The following is a 24,137-nucleotide window of genomic DNA, read 5'->3' as shown; positions in this document are numbered from 1 at the left end:
TCTGCATTATTTTCTAAAGGACTGTTTCTCGTGCTTTGCTTTTTTCCCTCAAGAGCTTGGAGATAAAGCTTAAGTGCCTCAGTAGTACTTTCGGAGATGAGATGAAAACATATTCCTGTTAAGCTATGTGCCCGTGTCTCCACACTATTTGTCCTTTTCTGTTCATACAGTTATAAAGTCTTTCACCAGATTTCCTAATATAGAAATTGGTGTTATTCATTTTCAGTGTCCTGGAAAGTTTTAGTTAAGAAGGCAACTACTCAAGGGCACCTGGGTGACTCAGTCGGTTGAATGTCCAACTCTTGATATTGGCTCAGGTCATGATCCCAGGGTTGTGAATTGAGCCATGCATTGGGCTCCACACTGAGTGTGGAGATTGCTTAAGATTCTCTCTCTCTCCTGGTGCACCTGGGTGGCACAGTAGGGTAAGTGTCTGACTTCAGCTCAGGTCACAATCTCACAGTTCCTGGGTTTGAGCCCTGCATTGGGCTTGCAAAATTGTGGTATTTAAAATTTTGTTATATGTGCACATTAACTAGCAGCTAGATCCAGATTCAGATTCTGTGTCTCCCTCTCTCTCTGCCCCTCCCCTGCTCACACTCTCTCCTTCTCTAAAAAAACCAACCAAACAAAAAAGGAATCTACTCAGTACTAAAGTCGAAATTTAAAAAGCATCATGAATAACTGAAATGATCCTTAGTGAGTTAAAAAAAGTAAACAAACCAATAAATCCCTAATTTCATCTTCAGATACTGACCATAAAGGATATTTTGAAACCTTCAAAACAGAGCCCCAAACTAAAATCAGCTTCTGGACCAGACTGAATTTGTTTGAGCCCAGTTTTAGCACATTCTCTCTGCCAGCTCTTCAAACCCTTTTTCCTGTGCCCACTGTTCATAAGCTAATCTCTGGTTGTCCAGAACATTCCACGTGGAATCCACCTCATTCTTGTTCTCTTTGGCAAGATGCCATGATCCAATGTTTCCAGACTTTATCACAACGAAATCTATCAGGCTTATGTTTGATTCTCTCAAGATCTTTTCATGAGGAACTAGCTAGCCGTCCTGGGAAATGCATTTACACTGATACAAAAAAGGATGACAATTTTATCATGTGCTGTGGTCAGTAGGCATTGTGAGAGTCACAGTACCTAAAATCAATGGTTTTCAAATATTTATTTTTTAAAAATTATTCTTAGCTAGTGATAAAACTCTGTTGTCAAATAAGGTTTATACAAAACAGATCCAAGTGAAGATGCTCAGTTTGTAGTGAAGGGATAAGATCAGGGGCACTCTGCCTTTCCCTCCAACTTGCTGTCTGAGTGGCTCCAGAGCATCTCTGAGGAATTTCTACAGTTCCCGACAGTCTACAGACCATCCTATTAAGGCAGTGGAGTAGCTAATGGGAGAACTTTAGGTATATGGTTCGCACCTTTAGATCAGTACTTTTCAAGGGGGAGGGGGGTGTCCCCCCCCCCAGGGATGTTTGGTAATATCCGAAGACATTTTTTGGTTGTCATAACTTGGGGAAGCAGAACAGGATGCTTCTGGCATCCAGTGTGTAATAGACAGGGATGTTGTTAAATACCCTACCTACGATGTACAGGACAGCCACCCACACAGAAAGTTTTTCAGTCTAAAATGTCAAATAGTGCTGAGGTTGAGAAAGTCTGCTCTAAAGAGAGTAGGGCATCAGGAACTGCTAGGGGAGGGTGGGTTGGTCTTGCTGCAGAGGAAAGAAGACTCCAGCCCCTGGAGCCAGAGCCTTAACTACCTAGCAACCACGGCTTGCCCAGGGCTGGGAAAGGTAGAGAAGACAAAAGCCTTGCAAAATTGTGGTATTTAAAATTTTGTTATATTTGCACATTAACTAGCAGCTAGATCCAAACAAATAAGCTTAGCACTTAGCAAAATTATTAAATAGAAAGCTACAGAGTAAGAACAACAAACTTGCACCTCACGAATTCCAAAGGTGAGGGTTTCCTAGCCAGAGGTGCCCCAGCTGAGGCTCCAGAGATGGCCCTGATCCCGCCCAGTGTCCGGGGAGCAGAGCAGAGGCCAGGTGCCTACACAGCACGCTTCCTCGGGGTCCAAGCCCCTGTCACCCCTCCTCAAGTGTGTCAGCATATCTGCTGTAGCCACTTGCCAGCCTGTAGGTTCAGAGAAGGGACCTCTTGGAGGGAAATCCCATCTAATTTCAAACGTATTGTGGAGAAGGCGGTTCTTGTCCCTGCTCAGACCCTCACACCAAGGAAATGCTCTCTAATCCAGATGCCTCATGCTGGGGCCTATGCTGACCTCGGTCTCAGTCACTACCCGGCCTTGGTAGTCAAAAAGGAGATCATTTTGAAACTGTAAAAGATAACCCAAATACCTCATTACAATTATTAACTGGCTAAGGGCCTTTGCTCAGTTCCAAATTCCTAAACAGGCTTCATTTAAAGGCCCCACAGGCACCAAGTGACAGTTTTAACGCGGGTCATCAGTTCGAAAGCACTGGAGAGTCTAAGAGGAAACATACAATAAGTCCCCCACCCCACCCCCGCCGTCATTATGTAGAAAAGAGCGAGAGAAAATCCCCTCCTCACCCCGCGGGCCCCTTTTGTGTTGTTCTTGCCAACGCAGCAGCCCTCGTGCTATATAGACCCGCGCGCCGGCGGCCCATCACTGACCTCCATCCACCAGCCATGGGGAAGGTGAGCCCAGCGCAGCCGCAGGCCGGGAGGGGGCCCCGCGCCCCGGGGCTGGGGGCCAGGCCTCTGAGCCTTTCCTCCCCTTGCCTTGCAGATCACCTTCTACGAGGACCGGGGCTTCCAGGGCCGCCACTACGAGTGCAGCAGTGACCACCCGAACCTGCAGCCCTATTTCAGCCGCTGCAACTCCATCCGCGTGGACAGCGGCTGCTGGATGCTCTACGAGCAGCCCAACTACTCGGGCTGCCAGTACTTCCTGCGGCGCGGGGACTACCCGGACTACCAGCAGTGGATGGGCCTCAGCGACGCGGTCCGCTCCTGCCGCCTCATCCCCCACGTGAGTCCGGCCCCGCGGGCCCCGCCGAGCCCCGGAGCCACATGGGTGCTCCAGAGGCGGCATTCGTCGTGCAGGGTGGCGGCCTCCTTTGGCTGCCTCTCGCCATGGTCTCCTCTCCTTTGTCAACATCTCTAAGCTTTCCTTCCACTGCAGAAGTATGCGAGGGGACGCTTCTCTTTTAAAAGTTCATTCTGCTCTGCTACAAGTAAACTCACCTCTACTGGGAGAAAGTAGGGCACCCGGTCCGTTCAGAGAGTCTATGCCCCAGGCGAGGCGGTGAATAAGCAGCACCTTAGCACCTTTGCATCAGGTGGCCTGGGCTACTTCCTGGGGCTCTCTCTCTCTCTTCTTCTGTAGAATGTGAAGGCGGCTAGCTCACAGGGCTGGAACGAGGGTGAGAGGTGGGCACCTGGCACCTGGCAAGCCTCCCCTCCCCCAGCCACCACTGTTAGCATGAGCCTCCCGCCCTGCTTCCCGATCAGGCAAAACAAGTGGCCGACTGTGTGATTCCAGCCGCTCCGGCCAAGCCCGCCGTTACCCAAATAAAGCCCCAGCGGCCTGGAATTCTGCAGTTAGGGATTCTCTAACCTGACTGCGACCCAGTCCTGTGGAAAAGGTACCGCTCCGGCCACGTCTGAAACCCCCTCGGAGGGTTTAACGCCTTGATAAGACCCAGCCCAGCACGAGGAGCCTGAAAACCTGGGTTTCCACGTGCCTGCCCCGACCTTCCACGTGACACGCTGAGAGCTCTAGTCACGAGCTTCTCCTAAAAGAAGAAACAGGTGTGGGGCTGGTGTGGCGACCAAATCACGTGGTGTACACGTGGGTCCTTGACGACCATGGAAGATTCCTCACTAGCAGCCCTTAATGCTGCAGGATGATTGCTCGGGAGAATTTCCTGTTTATTACCTAAAGCAGATTTGCAGGAGCATATCCTAGAGCTGAGAATTGAAGCTAATCTTTGTGATGGCTCTTGCTTTTCAGGATCTTAGAGTAGCAGGGCTTAAAGGAGAAGGGAAGGGTCTTAGGATTGCCTGGACTGGACTCTCTTCTTGAATTGCCACCAGTCTGTGGCTTCCCCTGAAGGAAAAGCAACTTGACTTCCTTTCCCACTAGCTTCTTCTAATACTGTTGAGATTCAAAATTATAACTTTTTTTTTTTCCAGGGATCATTTTAAAAAATTTATTTAAATAAATATATATAAATTATTACTTATATATAAATAGTATATAACATATAAATTTATAATACATAAATAATAAATTTAATTAATAAATTTAATAAATATATAAAATAAACATAAATTTAAAATGTATATGATATATATAAAATATACATAAATTATTACTTAAGAATGGTACTAAGGGTGCCTAGGTGGCTCAGTCAGTTGAGCATCCGACTTTGGCTCAGGTCAGTGGGTTGGAGCCCCGTGTCGGGCTCTGTGCTGATAGCTTGGAGTCTGAAGTCTACTTTGGATCCTGTGTCTCCCTCTCTCTCTCTGCCCCTTCCCCACTCAGGCTCTGTCACTCTGTTTCAAAAATAAATAAACATTAAAAAAAAAAAAAGAATGATATTAACTAGGGCCAGTATGTGTGGTTCATGTAGGTTGTGGTCTTAGCTCTAGGGAGCACCATGCATCTCTTTACGCGAATGACACCTTCTTCAGTTCTGCAGTATACAGCCTATTCAGTTGCACACAGCTGCCCTGGTGTTGGCTATCTTTAAAATTTGTCATCTTTGATGTAGAAAAGAGAAGGGAACGTCCAGTCCCTTGGGGGTTGTGTCCCTGGTTGCTAAGGGCTAGATTTTCTGACTTTTCCTCATCTGCTAATTGCTGAACCCACAGACCAGCTCCCACAGGATCAGGATTTACGAGCGAGAGGACTACAGGGGCCAGATGGTAGAGATCACCGAGGACTGCTCCTCGCTTCACGACCGCTTCCACTTCAGCGAGATCCACTCCTTCCAAGTGCTGGAGGGCTACTGGGTCCTCTACGAGATGCCCAACTACCGGGGGCGGCAGTACCTGCTAAGACCGGGGGACTACAGGCGCTACCACGACTGGGGGGCCACGAGTGCCCGAGTGGGCTCTTTGAGGAGAGCCGCGGAATACTATTGAAATATTTTTACTCTACCTTGTTCTCCATCTGGAAGCTAATAAAATATTTCCTGCGTGTTTGATGCAATCACGTGGTCCTCTTTTCCTTTTAGGCTCAGGAGAAAGAAAGCTGGGGATAATGTAAATTTGCTTATACTTACCAGTGGAAAGGGTGGTATGGGATAGCAGTTAAAAGAGCAGCCTCTGGGACCCAAATGCCTGGTCCAAACCCTTACTAGCTATAGGTGATGGGGCAAATTCCTTAGCATTTCTGGGCTTCAGTTTCCCAACTTGTAAAACTCGGGGTGATAACACTCTTCATCTCATAAGGTTGTGATGTGATTCCATGAGTTTTTATTTTAAAGTCACTGACACAGTTGAGCTTTGCATATAGTAGTTTCTAAGAAGCTGTTCTGTGAGCTTGCTGGTGAAACATCTGGCCACCTTCTTGCTAGTCTTTCTTAGTAGAATTCACTTTTGGAGATTGCATTAAGTGGGACAGCTAAGTGAAGTTGCATCTGAGGGAGACAGAGATAGATAAGTTTGTTAAGGTAACTACATCTGACATGTCTTAGGTCTAAAAATATGTGACTCGGCTGAATAGATTTATTATTTATGTATCCAGAGCATAAATATAAGAACAAAGTGTCACCTAAATAAACAGCCCAAAGGACTCTTCCAGATATTTTTCTACTTATGGGAGGTACAGAGCCCTCAGGTATTATGCTCTGCTAAAATGAGCACAGAGTGATAAAGTAAAGGCAGAAGGTACACATGATCAGGAAAATGAAATGTAATCATGCAAAGTTCGTAAACCTATTATTGGCCAGGCTGACATGGTCTCCTAACTTGAATCAATCTTCATTACATCTAATTCATGAATCAGCATTTGATAATAATAATAATAACAGCACTAAGAAAGAAAAAAAAAACTTATGGATACTATTCATTTAATTAAGTTCAACATTTCTTTGCAGGCAGATGAATTTCCTCAAATGAAATCTAAGTAGGTATTCTATTACAGTACTTCTCAATTTCTGATGTTTACATGTAATTGAGAAAAAAAACAAATTTCTTTCCAATTAGGGGTTTGCCTTAATTGTGAGAATGGCAACCTCTTGTTGAAATAGGGTCTTGGTGAGCTGAGCAGCCACAATTATGAAGGAATCACTGAAAATGATTTTCTACTTGGAGAAAAAAAAAAGGGAATATGATCAGCTAGGAAATACATTGCTTCTCAAACCTCCAACATTAGAGGAATAACGTAGTCATAATCTTTTTTTTTTTTAACGTTTATTTATTATTAAGAGACAGAGCGTGAACAGGGGAGGGGCAGAGAGAGAGGGAGACACAGCATTGGAAGCAGGCTCCAGGCTCTGAGCTGTCAGCACAGAGCCCGATGCGGGGCTGGAACTCACAAACCACAAGATCATGACCTGAGCCGAAGTCGGACGCTTAACCAACTGAACCACCCAGGCGCCCCTGTAGTCATATTCTTTATGCATTTTACTTCCCTAACACACATGCATGCTCCTAGGTGTGTGAAGAAGCATTAAGAGCATTTAGATCTGCACTGCCCAAGGCAACAGCTGTCATCACATGACATTACCAGACCACTGAAATGAGATGAACCCAAGCAAAGTCGTCCTAAGTATAAAATACACACTGGATGTCAAAGGCTTGTACAAAAAGTAGAATGCCAAAGATCTCATTATTTTTCATATGAATTTAAATGAAATTATAGTATTTTTATATATTCACTTTAATGAAATCTATTTTACCTGTTTCTTTCAATCATTTTCATGAAAATTTGAGATTCCATTTGTGTTTCTCATTCTGTGCCTATTGAGCAGACACCCAGGCTGAAGGATGAGTTGTAATTTGTATTCAGATACAGCTCAGCCTGAATACTGAATTATATAAAACCTGCAAATGAAAAGGTGGCAGAGGTCATGTTTGAGTTTTATATAGTCATCAAACATCCATTCCGTTATGAGGAGGTACTCGGTGAAGTTATCTTGGTCACCTCCCACGGACTGAGGCAGTGAGGGAATGGGTCCCTGCCTTGTCTCATCACGTGGATTTTCCACTAACTACACTGAACTGAAGTTACAACAACAAATAGGAATGATCCTCCACTCTAGAGGGCAAGCTCCTTCTTTCCTCAGCTAGTTTTTCCCATCCCTTTCCCTGTTCAGTGGTGGCCATTCAATTACAGCGTTTTTATTCTGGAAGCTGACATGATTGCCTCCCCTACCCAATTTAAAACTTCTAGAGCTAGGGATAATATCTCAAACACATTTATATCTTCTGAAGGATCTAGCAGAGTGTGCCTAATACAAAGCAGGTCCAGTGATGTTGAATGAACACATTCAAAAAAAGAGAAAGTATATGTGAGTCCGTGGTTTCTGAAGATTGGATAAAAGAGTTTAATATGTTCTTTTCTGGAAACAGTACGTTGACCTAAGTGAGGTAAAAGGGGTAAGTCTAAATGCCTTGGGTGGCCAAGAAGGTAATGGGAATGTGAGAAGCTGTTGGTAGATACTAATAGGGTGGTGAGGTTTATGACTAACTGGAAAGTACGCATCCTACTTAACGGCATTATGACTCAACAAGTTTAAAACACTTGGAAAATACGATCCATCTGAACCTAAGGGCTGCTCCTTTGCCACCTCTGCACAGACACAATCTACTCTAAAAAGAATGCTTTAGGCAAAAAGAGACAGGTTTTCATACAGGACAGTTTTTGGGAACCAGACCTTTAAATCCCACCCAGTCTGGTGACCATGGGACATCCCTTCACATAGCTCATTTCTCATGTGTTCAACTCATTATCCACAGAGACCAAATAGAACCATGTCCTCCAAGTTAAAAGGAAATTTTTCAGGGCACCTGGGTGTCTCAGTTGGTTAAATGTCCGACTCTTGGTTTCGGCTCAGGTCATGATTTCACGGTTTGTGAGATCGAGACCCGAGTCGGGTTCTCTGCTGATAGCTGCTTGGGATTTCTTACTCTCTCCCTCTCTTTCTGCCCCTACCCAGGTTGCTCTCTCTCTGTCTGTCTCTCAAAAAATAAATAAACATTAAAAAAAAATTTAAAGCAAAACTTTGCACCAAGAGCTATAGGCAGACAGGCAGGAAATGGCCACTTACCAGCCTGAAGCTGGGCTACTCCCTCAATGCACTTTCTTACATGGCCTTGTTCAGCCTGCAGTTTACATTCTCACATGATGGTAGTAGAAAACACTTCAGTTATCTTTTCTCTGTGGGCCTTCTGTTTATCTCCACCCTGTTTCATGAAAGAAAACAGAATTGTCATTTCCCCGTTGAGCCCATTAGTAACAGGAAGCGAATTCATGCTGGAGTTTCCAAAGATCTGCCCCATTGTGCCACATTCTCTACCCTCCTGGCCTCTCAGCCTCTGCTGTTCTTCTCCCTGTACAGCATCAAAAAAGAGCCTGCAGCTTTCAGCACCACTGAGGTATAATTTTACATTCTCATTTTTTACTTTCCTCCCAGTATTGCTGAAAATAGTTTGCATCCTTGATTCACCTTTTCACTTTTGTAAGATGCGTATGAGGAGAAGAAAACTGTCTTGTGCCACATATTCACACTAAACTTTTGTCTTGCAGTGGGACATAAAATGGGGAGATGAGCTCAAGGTCAAGGTGGGGAGTTGATCATCTGAACAGAGCGGTCGTGAAAAGTCCTTGATGATTACATCCAGTGCTATAGACTTGGGAGATATCTTCATGGAGATGATGGGCGAACCCGTAGAATTGTCTGACATATACAAGAACAGTGTAGGAGAGATGAAGGAGCCCAGATGAGAGAAATTCCTAGTAAGCTGGTGAAAAACAAATTGTTTAAGACAATGAATTAGAAGAAACCAGTTGGAAATCAAGATTGCCAGTACTGCTTTGCTCAACCGTTTGAAAATTTGTTAAACCAAGGATTAGGTTTCACACTTTTATGCTTTAAAATAACTTTTGTCTGTTCTTCGAGATTTTTTTAGTTTTTTTTAAATTTTAATTTCAAATTCATTTTCATTCAATCATGGCTGCCCTGAATTATTTATAAGAGAGATACATTTTAGGTAATATGCAGACCAACAATAAAGTATTGTCTAAGTGATGACTATACATTTATAAATTAAAAACTATGGAGTCATTTAACAATATTGTATAAAATGGATCTTACAGTCAAAGATAAATCTTTAAAATACAATTCGATATATTAAAATTATGTGTGTTTTCACACAAATGTGTATAGAAATTGATCTGAAATTATATATGCATATATGTGTGTATAGAAGGAAGTTTCACCAAAATATACCATATGATATTAAAGTGGTTGTCTCCATATAGATGAGATTACGTATGTCTTATTTTGTCAGTTTACTTGTGTATATTTTCTGATTCTTCTCTTAAATTATTCATTGTTTTTACAAAAAATGAAGCAAATCAAATAAACTGAAGGAGAGAAACAATCAAACTCTAAAAGAAAAAAAAAGATTTTTAATACATCCCTTAACTTTTCAAACACTGTTGACATTGTTATAGATTTTACAAAAAGCATGAAAAATCACTGTCTAAAATATATTTATCTTTGACTTTATCCTGGCCAGATCAGTGCCTTAGCCATTTCTGAACAGGGTCACTTGCTAGTACTTAGGGGAAGAACCAGATTTTATAGAAGTTGTAATGATGAGAAAAACCTCAATCTGCTAAAAAGGTAAAAGTGGTACATATAGTGGAACGTAAGAAAGAGGAGTGGAACCTCCTGGAAGCCACTGTCACTGATGCTGGAATGTCCCTCTATTTCCATTTCCCTCTATTTATTCACTCTACTTTTCCAACTACTGGGAAAAAAATCAGACAAGATGGAGTCCAGTTTGACAGTCCCTGAAATTGGAATCTAGTCTGGGAGGAAGCATAATTAAACAAGAGGGATCTAGATGCTTCTAACTTATCAATGGTCCTGACACATCTATAAGATTTTGAATAAGTTCTTGTTCCAAATATGGGATGACAGCGAAATCCTGTATTTCAGTTATAGAGGAGTTCAAAGAGAGATTTTTTTTCCCCTTCAAAATGCAGGCTCTGATATTTTGCAGAAATAGTTGAAAATGTTTGTCAAGTAGCGGGATGAGAGTAGCTATATGTGGAATATAATGTGAAAAATAAAACCCAGAGAACCTAACTATTCATTAACATGCCCAGCCAAAAACCTGGACACTGCATACTGTTCTATTTGAATAAATGTTGATAGATCAAAGGCAAAGAAAACGCCATATCAAAAAGGGACATTTTTTTTTTTTTCAAATTATATGCTGGTCTTCAAAGCTCAATTCAAGTACGTTTTTGACAAGATGAGGGCAATGGGAAGTTTCTGTTTGTTCTGACATGCAATTATTTTCACCCAGCCACATTTGTAGCAATAAAGAAAGATGCTATCAGGCTGGCTGACTGAAGGAATTCTCCGCAGTGGAGGAAACTAGAGTTTTGATAAAAGACTCTGAGTAACAAAGTGATAAACTCTACACAGCCCCGAAAAGGTAAAGAGTTACTTTAGTAAGAGTTACCTGTACTGATTAGTCTCATGAAGAACCTTTACTCTAGCCAGGAGAGGAGCTCAGGGTCATACTTACTAATTAAATGGAAAGAGAAAAACTGAAAACTTTGATTCATAACAAATACACATTGATAGTAGTTCAGCCTTACAAGTAGTGTGCATTTCACCCAAGAGGACCACGCGCAATACATAGCCATTGGTTATGTTCACTCACAAGCTTATGCCAGATGTGAGCCAAATCAAACCTGCTATCAGATCACAGAGGGACATAAGAGAATGCAGAAAAAAGTATGTCTGTCTGCAGGATTCAGAGTTTGTTTTCTATTTTGTTGTCCACATATCTCCTTTGTGAAAATGTAGGCAGTGGAGCACTTTGGAAACTAATTTCCCAGAGAGTCTCAGGCTACACGCCCACCACCCTCAGAACACGCATTATCGGAGGAGAAGACATCACACATTCCTCAATTTATATAAAAATGTGTGCCTTGCCCATGTTCTTGTCTTTAATCATGCCCTTGTGCCTTGTATTTTTTTAAATGGCACTCCTAATTACTAATAGTTTAGCTCCAGTAAGAACACGTTCACGTTAGTCTAACGGGTTTTAGTGCAAGTTGTTTCGTGGCAGAGTGAATTAGGGATGGTCTTGGAGTCAAAGCATTGGCATTGGCTTCTTGCTCTTCCAGGCACAGACGTGTGCCTTTGGGCATACTATCAAACCTTTAAAAGTCTTGATTATTTTGTCTGTCAAGTAGAGACAGTGAAATATTGCATTGTATTTGCCTTGCATGGGGCCAAGTGCAGACTGGGTGTTCAATGATTGTGCTCGTCTTTTCCTTTCCTCACCAAAACTGATGGCTCTATTTGCCTGGTAATTCATGGTGGAACACTTTGCTTTGTTGAAGATAGTAGGAAAAGCATGAATTTCAGTCAAATGGAGGTATAAAGAAAAATGAAAATACTACCTATCCGACACGTAATAAATGCCAGTTTGATTTTCTTTCTTTTCTTATATTAAAGGGACTGTATTTGAGATTAAAGTTGACAGGGGCGCCTGGGTGGCGCAGTCGGTTAAGCGTCCGACTTCAGCCAGGTCACGATCTCACGGTCCGTGAGTTCGAGCCCCGCGTCAGGCTCTGGGCTGATGGCTCAGAGCCTGGAGCCTGTTTCCGATTCTGTGTCTCCCTCTCTCTCTGTCCCTCCCCCGTTCATGCTCTGTCTCTCTCTGTCCCAAAAATAAATAAACGTTGAAATCAGATTGCTTATCTGTTTCATTAAAAAAAAAAAAAAAAAAAAAAAAAAAAAAAAAGAAGAAAGAGATTAAAGTTGACAATATTAGATTTACAAATTATACCAATCTAATCTTTCTGCTATTGGATTGGTTTTATCCAGTGAGTTGCCATCACTAAACAGCAAAACAATAGAGCAATAAGTTAGAACAGAAAATCTTGGTTCCCTGAATTCTAATGTCTCTGTTACATATTGACGAGATTACACTTAATGCCTTCCAATGCTTCCTCTGTCTCTGTCCCTCCCCTGCTTGTGCTCTCTCTCCCTCTCTCCCTCTCAAAATAAATAAATAAACCTTAAAAAAAATGTAAAAAACATTATACTCAATGCCTTCCTACACTAACTCCATCAGTAAATTAGGTCAGTCTATAAAATATTCACAGGACAATCAGGGTTTATCATCCTTTTGTAAGGTTTTCCTTATTCTGAAACTGTTTTTCCTTTGAAACTCATCAGTGGAGAAAGGGAGTGTCCCAGGAACAGGACGGTGAACTTCTGAACTGAAATCTGCTCCGATTTGAGAAATAATAAAGAAGTAAATAAGTAGGTAAGTAAGTAAATAAATAAATAAATAAATAAATAAATAATTTTGTCTTCTTTGCTTCAGGATGTATTATGTTAGATCTCCCTTGTTTGCAGGGGATGGGTTCCCTCACCCCCAGTGGATGCCCGAAAGTGGAGAGCACCAAACCCTATATATATTATGTGTTTTTCCTATATTTATACACCTATGTTAAAGTTTAATTTATAAATTAGGCACAGAAGAGATTAAAATAATAACCAATAATAATATAGAGTGATCATAACTATGTACTGTAATAAAACTTACGTGAATGTGGTCTTTCTCTCTCTCAAGATATCTTACTGTGCTGTGCTCACCCTTCTTCTTGGGTCGATGTGAGACAATAAAATGCCAATGTGGTGAGATGAAGTGAGGGGAATGATGTAGGCATAGCACGGATCATCAGGCTACTATTGACCTTCTGACATATTGTCAGATCATCTGCTTCTAAACTGTGGTTGACCTGGGGTAACTGAGGCCCTGGATAAAGGGAGACTACTGTATTTCCAGTCGGTGCATGGTGATATGAGACAAGTGCTCGTGTGAACTGGAAGCTTCATTTTTAAGAACCAGAAAATAAACTGGATAAGAGAATGCTCATCCAGAATGGGCATCAGTGCTGACTGAATGCGGAGAAACGAGATTTACTCAGAGGTTTTTGGTATTCAAAAAAAAAAAAAAAAATCGCTCAGTGTCCTCAGGATTCTCAAATTCTGTCTCAGTGTCCCTTGTCAGGAATCATCAGAATTAAGGAAAAGAAGTGACAAGATGAGGGTCTGCCCCTTCTTTCATGTGATTCATTTATTTATCCTCATTTTATCATAGTGTTCCAAAAGGGGAAAGATGGTCACTCGTGAGAACAAGGTTTTGATATTATAGGCTCAGTAATGATACTGCTGATGATGATTATAGTACAAAAATAATAATTCAAAGGATTATATTGCTACTAACTTTAAGGACCATAATGCACATGTAGTTAATGGATTTAACTCCTATTTCCATTTCATCTCTCCTTTCCCTCCTGGATGATGCATCACCGTACTGTTTCCACCAGATCCAAGCTCAACATTGAAATCGGGTAAGTGGTGGTTCCTTTGAATATTTTCTGAAATTGAAATCTAATTACTTCTAGAGTGCTACTTCTGAGTTACCATGTTTCACCCGGGCAAGGTTTTATTCACATTATCAGTCCAATGTTAAGAGGAGAAAACAACATTACCACGGGGATAATTTTTCCTTGTATTTCCTGTCAGTCACTGTCTCTTCTTCTCCGAGTTTCCTGACCGTGTGGTGTAGATGTGGACCAACCACTGTTGACTGGATATCTACCATCTATTCTTCCTTCTCTTGGAAAATCCAAATTGTGCTCAAGTGTTCAGCCTTCTCCATGTGCTCTGTGATTCTCAGGGGAGGCAACCCCAGCCCCAGCTCAGAAGCGGTTACGAATTCTAAACCAATTGTGTTAATCCTGCCTGCCCATCCAATTAAGGAATTCAGCTTTAAGCCAGACAGATCAAGACATCCTCCTGATGACTGATATCAGATGAGAGTTGACATATGACCTAAACTGGCTTCCCCATACTAAAGAAAAGCCAGTTGTTACATATTGGAGTCAAAGCTTTCTCTTTGTCCTGCTGGGTTACTTTAGCTATCTGGAAACGTCATGGGTAGGTTTGCAGTACTTAAAAAGTCCAGAAACAACTTCATTTTAGTAAAGCCAATTCATGGGGGAAGGCAGAGCCAAGGAAATTGCAGAGAAGCCAGAATCCCATTTTGACCATACTTGGAGACTGTCCTCTCTTTGAACTTCCTATTATGTGAAATACTAAATATCTTTATAGTTTAAGCTAATTTGAGATGGAGTTTCCATTACAAGTAGCCCAAAGCATCGTAACAGAGGCAGGGAAGAACTCACTGTACCTGGAGCTCCTGAGAAGGCCCTCCTGGACTTAAACCAATTACATTTTTCCAAACTTCACACTTTGCGGCTGAGATTTGGGCACATGACCAGGTCTGTCCCATCAGGGTGGAAGAGCTTCAGATCTGCAAATGGAAAGTTTGGAGGAACTGAACTTTCTTTTGATTCCCCAGTGGATAAGAATGAGACCGGATATAGCTCTGGTATCTACACTAAACCAGTGAGCTTCCTCTTCCCTTATGCCATTTTAGATTGAATTTTCTGTGCCTTACAACTGAAAGCATCCTACATGAGAGTTAAGCCTCTAAAAAAATACCAGTGTGGGTATATTTCTATTGGAGTTTTCATTTTTTTGTGCATGATCTACATTCGACGACTGCAATTATTTTTCAAAAGGATTTGCAGGTTTGAAAGGGCCAGAAACCCACTCATTTAACGTTTATTTTTGAGACAGAGAGAGATAGAGCATGAATGGGGGAGGGTCAGAGAGAGAGGGAGACACAGAATCTGAAACAGGCTCCAGGCTCTGAGCTGTCAGCACAGAGCCCGACGCAGGGCTCAAACTGCGAGATCGTGACCTGAGCTGAAGTCGGACGCTTAGCCGACTGAGCCACCCAGGCGCCCCCAGAAACCCACTCATTAAAAAATAATAATAATAAATATTCAACTGGGAAATTAAGCCAATGTGAAGACAACATATCTTTTCCTTTAAAAATTTTATAGTCGGTGGAGAACCTGTATTAGAGTTCCTCCCTTTATGCAATTCACGCACAGAGAATGGCAGATTGGTCAGCTGCCGTTTTCCAAGAGGCCATGAGACAAGCTGCAGAACATAAGAGATCATCTTCATTAAAACTGCCGTGGTGTGTTTTCACTTGTCTCAGGCCAGGCACAAACACTCCATGTTCCACATCAGGAAAATAACGAAAGTTGATGCTTACACCACTTTTACCTGCATAATAACACAACTCGTACTTTCAACACAAAGTTAAACACTAACATTAGTGCCAGAGTTTTCAATGTGGTCCTGCTGAGAAGTTATTCACATTGCTATGGCTCAGGAAAATTTGGGGGCTTATTCTTGTTTTGAAACCCTGCTATAGCATTCGACATATTCTTTCGACAATTGTCCGTGACAGCAAATCTCCTATTAAGTGTGGAAGCAGCTTGTGCATCAGCACCAGTGATGTAGCAGGACGAATTAGGTGAGGGATTCAACCAGCAAGGCAGCTTTTGATCAAAACAATGAAGTGAGGTTATGAAAAACCCAGGCACGCAAGCAAGTGCAGAATATTTTTGCCTCTGATTCCAGCGGGACCATGAAAAATACCTGCTACCATCTTCAGAAAAACAGAAAAATGTTCAACGAGTCAACCAAAATTTTCCTAGAATACTAGTCTACTATGAGAATGTATTCCCCCAGTTAGAAGAGCATTTTCCTCTTTTAGAATGTTCTCTGAGCATGCAAACATCTCTGGGTGGGACAGATGGAGGATAAGCTGCTGATCTGATACTTAATCAAAAATAGTACGAATATGATGGGGTAGGGGCCCCTGGGTGGCTCAGTCGGCTAAGCATCAGACTCCTGGTTTTGGTTTCAGTCATGATCTGATGGCTTCATGGGTTCGAGCTCCACATCAGGCTCTGTACTGGCAGTGCGGAACCTGCTTAGGATTCTCTCTCTCCCTCTCCCTCTCCCTGCCCCTACCCCACTCACACTGTCTCTGTCTCTCTCAAAATAAATAAACAAAAAAACCCCAACATGGTGGGGAAAGTGGGAACTGGAAGAGATAGTGTTAAATACATGGTTATTGAAAGGGGCAGAGAGGATGTTGATTTGAAACAACAATCTGTGTCTCCTGTGAAGTTCTGCCTAGGCCTTACCTATGGGATAGGGAAAGAATGGGTACTGTGTGATGTTCTCATATCACAAAAGGCCCCGGCAGGTATTGGGGAAGAGATACTGCCCCAGGTCCTATGAATGATAGAATTTATTGCATCTCACTTTCAGTAATTCAAAAGCTTCACCCACCCATTACCTTCTCACACTCTGAAAGACTTTATGACTTCTTTGTGTTGGTGAAGACAGTTGGACCTCGATGATTTCACATACCCCAGGTAGCTTTAGACTTCATTCTCAGGGACACTGCTCACTTTCCATGGCATGAAGAGAACAAAAAGTGACTTTTTTTCTTTAATAGATAAAGAACTGTAAGTACCTTTTTCATTTCTCCCAGTATTTTTATTTCAAAGTTTTGCCATGTCTGTTTCTGAAAGGAATGGAGATGACTTAGAGATTAAAATGGACAGGGAAAGAGCCATTTACATCTAAAACAAACCAGATCCCATTTCAAGCTAACAAAATTCACTTTAGTTGAGTAGACCTAAAGCACTTTGCGACAGTGAAGTAACTATCTCCAAGTTCTCTGGCATCTACTGCAAATAGGGGAAGCATAATGGTCTGCATAGCTTTTATTTTCTGGCAATTTCAAGTGGGTCCATTCATCTCTAGATATAAATTTTTGCTTAGACTGAAACCTCAGGTTATATTTCTCATGGGGACCCTTGTTTATAAACGGAGGGGAGGGACTTTGTGCTGGAAAGTGTACAGCCAGGAGAAGGTGGCTTGATGGGAACAAGGGGATGGTTTCCTTCATCAAATAAAACCAACTCTGCTGAGAGTTACAGGACATGTAAACTTGGAAAAACATAGAGTAGCTACTACAATTCAATAATAAAAAGATAAATACCTGAAATAAAATAGGTAAAAGGATCGGAATAGATATTTCTCCAAAGAAGATATGAAAAGATATTCAACACTAGTAGCCATCAGGGAAATGCAAACCCAAACCCCCATGAGATAACACTTCATACTCACTTGGGTGGCTCTAAAACAAACAAACAAACAAAGAAACAAACAAACAAACAAAAAACGTAAGTGTTAGAGAGGACGTGGAGAAATTGGAACCCTCATACACTGCTGGTAGGAGCATAAATGGTATAGCCGCTCTGGAAAACAGTCTGGAAGTTTCTCAAATAGTTAAATGTTATATATTTACCCAAGAGAAATGAAAGGATATGTTCATATACAAACTTGTTTATAGTTTGTATACAAAAACTTGTTTATAGTTTGTATACTTATACAGCCTAAGATGGAAACAACACAAATGTCCACCAACTGATCAACAGACAGGCAGAATGTGATATATTCATACAGTGGAATATTATTCAACAATAAAAAGAAGTAAAGTACATGCCACAACATGGGTCAGCCTCGAAAGCATAATGCTGAGCAAAGAAGCCAGCCATAGGAATTGCATACTGTACGGTTCCATTAGTAGAAAATTTCCAGAATAGACAAAGCTACAAAGATAGGAAGTAAGTTGGTGGTTGCCTAGGGATAGGGTGAATGATTGGGTTGAATGTGAATTATATCTTAAAACATTTCAAAAACGTAGAGGACGGCTTCAGGGTGTCGGGCTCACAATGTCACAGACAAAATAATCTTAGAATTTTTAAGCCTTTTTTTTTCTCTTGTTAAATTTCTTGCTCTACAATAAAATTTTATATTTGATGCTTTAACCAGAAAGTTGATAAAAAGATAATTTTTCTGAACTAAAGGATGTGCAGGACGTATAAGTGGTTTCCACAAAGTCCTATGCAATCAGTAACAGATGTGCAAACAGAAGCCTGGTTTTCTGACTTCAACCTAGGACTTGGTCTCTTAGCAACACAGCCCTTCAAATTGCTGGTTTCGAATACTCAAGCCCAGAAAATGGAATTGTATTAAACAGCGAGGAAATATGGTCACAGGGACGCAACTTCTATTTTATTCATTATTTAAGCTTATTTTATTAAAATTAATTGCCTATTTTATTCGATGAAAATAAAAATGTACAGATTTTGACCCCAGACCTTTAGAAAATACAGTACAAACAAGTCGGAGTTAATTCAAGCCAAAGTTAAAAGGGATCATTTCTCACCTCCAATTGTGATTTTTGAAAAGAGTGTCTCATTCTTCCTTGAAAGAGTGATTTCTTAGAGAGAAGGCGCAATCCGTGGTTGAGGTCAATTTTTTCCCCTCTCACTCACTGATCTTCGAATTGTATTTAGTGCTCAGTGTATTAGTGAGATGAAAAATACTGGTGAAAACTAGGAGTCTAGAAAGAACAGAGTGTTCTAAGACAGACTAGGAGGGGCTGAAAGTTAAAGAGGTCTTTTTGGCGACCCATTGAAACTCTTATTTCAGTTGGCTCTGTCCTATTTAATAGCTCAAATCAAATGAATTCTTAATGCCATCTATGCCCTGCAGATGAAATGGAAAACTGTCTGTTTGAAAGGAATGCAGAAACACAAGCAGTTTCCTAAAAGTTCCCTGTGTCTGGTGTGCTGTACCATTCATTAACTTCTTATTTTTCTTGTTCCTGTTAACATTTCTGTCATTTTACCTTCCCTTAAAGGCTTGGAGCTGTTTTAGACTTTTGGTCTCTCTGGTATCTACATGAGTTTCCTCTACAGAATAGGGACTCACAAACGTCTTAGTTGAAGGTGCTGATCTTCGTTTTGGTGACCATTTTTTTTTTTTATTTTCCTGCTTTCATGTTGTCGGCACCTAAAAATCCCACCTTTTCCAGACCCACATCTTTGTCTTCCTTATGCCTCTTCACCAAATGAATTACATTTCTAGGAATGAGGACTCACGTCCAGTCTGGGACCATGGTTAGGGTTTCATTAAAATGAACCTAAGAGAAGTACAGAGGTCGCCCTGTGGTTGTGGAGCTGGAATGCTCTGACTGATGACAGGTAACCAATAGGAGGGGCAGTCACTAAGGTTTCAGAAGAAAATGCTGCACTTCAAATTATATTTGCTTACATGTTGTTTCAATTGGTTATGTCTTTGTTGGATGCTCACTTCACGGTTTGGCTGATGGACAATGTCAAATAGTGTTGGCCTCTGGCGACTGGAATGAAAAGGAAGCTATATGCAGCCTCTTCCCAACCCCAAATCTCTACCATTTGGTAAGGAGGTAAAATTTGGCTAAACATAAATGTTGATTAGCAAGCAAAGAGATGAAGGGGCCAATAACTGAGCCAGAGTAGAAATCAAGGCATGCCATTGGCAGGCAGTAAAGCCTCTCCCGGCTCCTATCTTTGGACAAAATTAGCATCTTGTGGTAAAATAGTTGGCTATATATACCTCTGTTCTTGAATCACCTTTTCAAAAAACTTGATTCTTGTCTTTCTTGCTTTCGTGGTGTCTGTGCTTTTTAGGTATTTACAGTTTCACTTCAGTTTTGGAAGTAGAGTATAAAAAGCGTAAAAACAGGTATTATGTGAGGTCCCATACAGTGACAAATTGCTTTAAAAAACTTTAAAAAACTTTTTAAAAAACTCTTTAAAAAACTGCTACGCCCGTTTAAACCTCACGTAGATGCTCTAATCAATGTTTTGAGTTATTTTCACTTGTTACTACTAACTTAAATATCCTTCACCTGCCAGGCTGCCAAACTGTGTCACTTCCCCTTTCAAAACCTGGTTTTGAATTCATATCCCTTATCTTTTCAGTTACTCAAAATTAAAAAGAAAACATTTGGGTTATGCTTGACTCCTCTTCTTTACTATTCCACATGTAACCCACCTGTCAGCTTTTTCTTCAGTGCATCTCCGTAACCCTATCCCTTCTCCTTAGGTCCGCGACTTGCACGCTGGACTAAGTGCGCCATCATCTGTTGCCTGGGTTTACGACAATAAATAGTCTTGTGGAAGGCCCTCGGCATCTCCTTTTCTTCCACGGTGTACTTTCAACAAAGGAGCCGGTATGATCCTTTTATAACAAGTTATGTTATGTTACTTTTCTGCTAAAACTCTGGCACCGTGTTTCCATCAATTAAAGTAAACGCTGAAGTCTTTATTTTAGCCTAAAAGTCCCTATGATCTGACAGTTATCTCACTGGCCTCCTTCCCTGTTATTCTTCTGTTTGTTTTTTACTTTGAAACACTTAGATGGAGCAAGCCAGCAGGCTCTCACGTTAGAGGTTTTTCTTTAGTTATACCCTCTGCCTGATGTGTTCTTCTCCAGATACCTTCCTGACTAGCAATTTCCTAACCTTCAAGTTTGCTCAAAGGGCTCTTGTGGATCATCCCATTCCATACTACAAACCTTCCAATTCACTGCCTGCTCCAGTGTGACTAGTCACCATTACTCTACTTTTCCTTTTGACGACCCATAGAAACTGCCTCCCTTGAACATATTCTAAATTAGTTTTTACTGTAGTCTGTCTCCATCCACTAGAGTTAAGCTCCATAGGGACATAAACTTTTGCTGTGTTACTTGATGATTTCCTTGTCCACTGAACTGCACTTGGCACATGATAATTTACTCAACAAATGTATCTCTTTATGTTAAGACAGTGAGTCACTGAAACGGAGATTTGAGTTGCGATGGCTCATTTTAGTCCATTTTGTTGGAATATGTGTTTGTCATGGAACCACACGGAGACCAGGATATTGGGTAGTTGACATGTTTATCATCCCCAGTATCTCAGCTTAAATGGAATGTCTAATAGAGGTTCACTTATGAACCCCTGGGTTTTTAAATAAAAATATCTAACTCATGACAACCATTTGTCATTCACTTTACCAAATCCTGATGCAAAACAAGAACGATGGATAAGTCAGCTCCATGATTCATCTGTATTTTTTCCTTATCTGCTGATCTGTCCCTTTCACTCTTCGATCTCTTCCTATTCCATAAATCATTTCTTTTTTTTGCAGTTCCCTGATTTCTTTCCTTTCTTTTCCCTCTAATTCAAACTTCAATAAAAATAATAAATATATAGCAAATAAGATAAATGTATCAGTGAAACAAATCAAAACAAAAAAGCCTTGATGCCATGGCTTAGATTTTATATGAAATATTGTTTTATGTTACCCTTTTTTGTATATATCCATAATGTAGGGATTTTTGATATCTCCATCAGTACATTGTTGGTTTTATGTGTGTGTGCATATATGTGTGTGTGTTGGTAGGTGACATTTCATTTTCATACATATGTAATATATATATGGGTTTTTGTTTTTTTTTTTTGGAGAGAGAGAGAGAGTGAGCAGGGAAGAGGGGCAAGAGGTAGAGAGAGAGAAAATCTTAAGCAGTTTCCATGCTTAGTGAGGAGCCCAACACAGGCCTTGATCCCACTACCCTGGGACATGACCTGAGCCCAAATCAGGAGTCAGATACTTAACCAACTGAGCCACCTAGGTCCCTCTATACATATATATATTTTTAATTCCAGTATCATCTGTTATAGAAACTGGGAAAAATAAGAGAAAATATAAATAAGAAATTATGGTCACAAAAATCGCACCACTGAGAGGCAATCACTGGTTACATTATATTAGAGATCATCACTATTTACATATCTGTGTCTTAAAAATATGTTAGCTATTTCCTCCTTAATTAAAAAAAAAAACCCAAAATTGTAGTTTTAACTAGAGCTGTGTATTATCTTTGGGGATTTTATACATTTGGCATTCATTATATATGCGTTATATAAAATGGTATCATTACCATCAAACAATATAGAAAAGAGCAAAGGAAACAGTTCCAAATCCATTAAGAGTAATAATTTTTAAATCACTAGAGCTTTTTTCAAACAAGTGTCTATACTGGAAATAGGATAAAGAGAAGTAAGTTTTTTTTTTTACTTTACATCATTTTCCCATTCTATTTTTGTTAAACAGGAAGAAAGAAAATGTACTTGAATTTATCAAAAGAAAATTGAAATGAATATATGAAATTATTTTCACAGCAAGATATTTTAGGAACTAAAGTATCTAAGTTGATTTTTTTTTAAAGTGGCCTGTACTAACATATTTCAACTTCCCATGTTAACTATTGAACTACTATAAAACACTAAGGCAATTATTGTACTTACAATTTCTTCCATATCCCATTTTCTATAATTTCATGATTTTTATATTACCAAAAAACTTAATATGGAGGTAGAGTCAGTATTCGCATCCATCCTTTACTGTAGTTTCTCCATAACTGACATGGTAGGCAGGATAATGGCTCCCAAAGATATCCACCCTATAATCCCCAGGACCTGTGAATACACTACCTTACATTGCAGAAAAGACATCGTAAATATGATTAAGTTAAGGAGTCTGAGATGGGAGATGATCCGGGATTATCTGGGTGGGTCCAATATCATCACAACACAATGTTTAATATAAAGAATCCTTAGAAGTAACGGGCGGGGGGGGGGGGGGGGCAGGCACGTGAGAGTCAGAAAGAGATTTGAAAATGCTGTTCTGCTGGATTTGAAGAGAGAAAATGGCTATGAGCCAAGGAGAGTAGGCAACTTCTAGTCTCTGGAAAAGGCAAGGAAACTGATTTTTTTCTAGAGTCTCTAGAAGTTTCACCCACTCTTGATTTTAGCCCAGGAAGGCTCATTTTGGACTTCTGACCCACAGAACTGGAAGATAAGAAACTTGTGCTGTTTTAAATTTACAAAGTTGGTGTTATTTATTATAGCAGCAATAGGAAACAAATATACCTGATTTTTTTGTTCTGATTTGTGTCTTTAATATTTGGGTTTGGTCCAATAGGCTTTCATGAGTGTTCAAGATGCTGTATTCCCTGAGTTCTTAAATGTTTGAGAATATACACCTCTTGTGTTTATGTCAAAAACATACCAGCGTATCTTGCTACTCAGATCCTTTTTTTTTTTTAATATTTACTTATTTTTGAGGGAGAGAATATGAGTATAGGAGGGGCAGAGAGAGAGGAGGACAGAGGATGTGAAGCGGGCCCTGTGCTGACAGCAGCAAGCACTATGTGAGGCTCAAAGTCACAAACTGTGAGATCATGACATGAGATGAAGTTGGATGCTCCCTGTACTTAGATCTTTTTGTAAACATCACTCCACTCTCTTCTCATATTATGATTATTCCTAGAGAAGTTTTTTTCTCCTTTCTTCAAGACTAAGTTTTCCTGCCTTGATATTCTAAGATTCTTGAATTGTAGTAAACTTTACAAGTCTGCCTCTTGGTATTGATTATTTTCTGTCTATATTTTCACTCTGGAAAGTTTTTTGATCTACAGAGTGCATGTTTATTTTGGGGAAAGGTTTCTCCCATATATCCTTGGTTTGTAATTCTACATGCTTCTATCTTAGGAAAACTCAGTTAGGTTAATGCTGAACTTTCTTTATCTTTTACATACATAATCTTTATAATTTATATTTTGCATATGTTCTTTACCTTACTGAGTTTTGAAATTTCTTCAATCCTGAATACTATCACCCTGACTACAATTTCACTCTAAAGTACTTCTTCCTGTGGCTTCTAATATGACTTTGCCTCTGGAGTGTTTTTGCTTTACATCCTTTCCTCCTCACTGTCATCTAGTTTGTTTTTCTTTTTTTTTTTTTTTTTTTTTTTTTTTTTTGTCTTCTAATCTTTCCTTTAAACCTCACTGTGCCTTTGTGGAGATTTTTCTAGATAATATTTCACTTGGGACTGATTATGGAGAATTATTTACCAGATGTCTTCCTCTTCTCCATTTAGTGAGTCTCTTGCAATTCATTGTTTTCACTTGCCTTTTGCTCAAGTTTCTTCAGAGATGTTTTCATTGATTCCACACATTTCTTTATACTATTGATTTTC

The 24,137-nt window shown here is 40.4% G+C and overlaps 2 protein-coding genes across 2 annotated transcripts in view; one reads left to right on the top strand and one right to left on the bottom strand.

The window, feature by feature from the left end:
- The first annotated feature begins 2,589 nt into the window (after window positions 1-2,589).
- On the top strand, window positions 2,590-5,216 carry LOC132674895 (gamma-crystallin F). The gene is made up of 3 exons (XM_078450942.2): window positions 2,590-2,695; window positions 2,787-3,029; window positions 4,877-5,216. The coding sequence occupies exons 1-3, from the start codon at window positions 2,687-2,689 to the stop codon at window positions 5,147-5,149; spliced, it is 525 nt and encodes a 174-aa protein (XP_078307068.1). The 5' UTR covers window positions 2,590-2,686; the 3' UTR covers window positions 5,150-5,216.
- Window positions 5,217-5,219: 3 nt separating this feature from the next.
- The window catches only part of LOC132673459 (uncharacterized), a 57,892-nt gene continuing 38,974 nt past the window's right edge, over window positions 5,220-24,137 (bottom strand). Inside the window, exons 2-4 of the transcript XR_009608065.3 lie at window positions 8,281-8,416; window positions 6,910-7,054; window positions 5,220-5,646 (exon numbers count right to left, since the gene is read on the bottom strand). The gene's annotated coding sequence lies outside the window, so the exon portion shown is untranslated. The remainder of the gene's footprint in view (window positions 5,647-6,909; window positions 7,055-8,280; window positions 8,417-24,137) is intronic.

Source organism: Panthera onca, chromosome C1, assembly GCF_046562875.1.
Source record: "Panthera onca isolate mPanOnc1 chromosome C1, mPanOnc1 haplotype 2, whole genome shotgun sequence".
Taxonomy (NCBI): domain Eukaryota; kingdom Metazoa; phylum Chordata; class Mammalia; order Carnivora; family Felidae; genus Panthera; species Panthera onca.
This window is presented reverse-complemented; position numbering and strand designations above follow the sequence as displayed.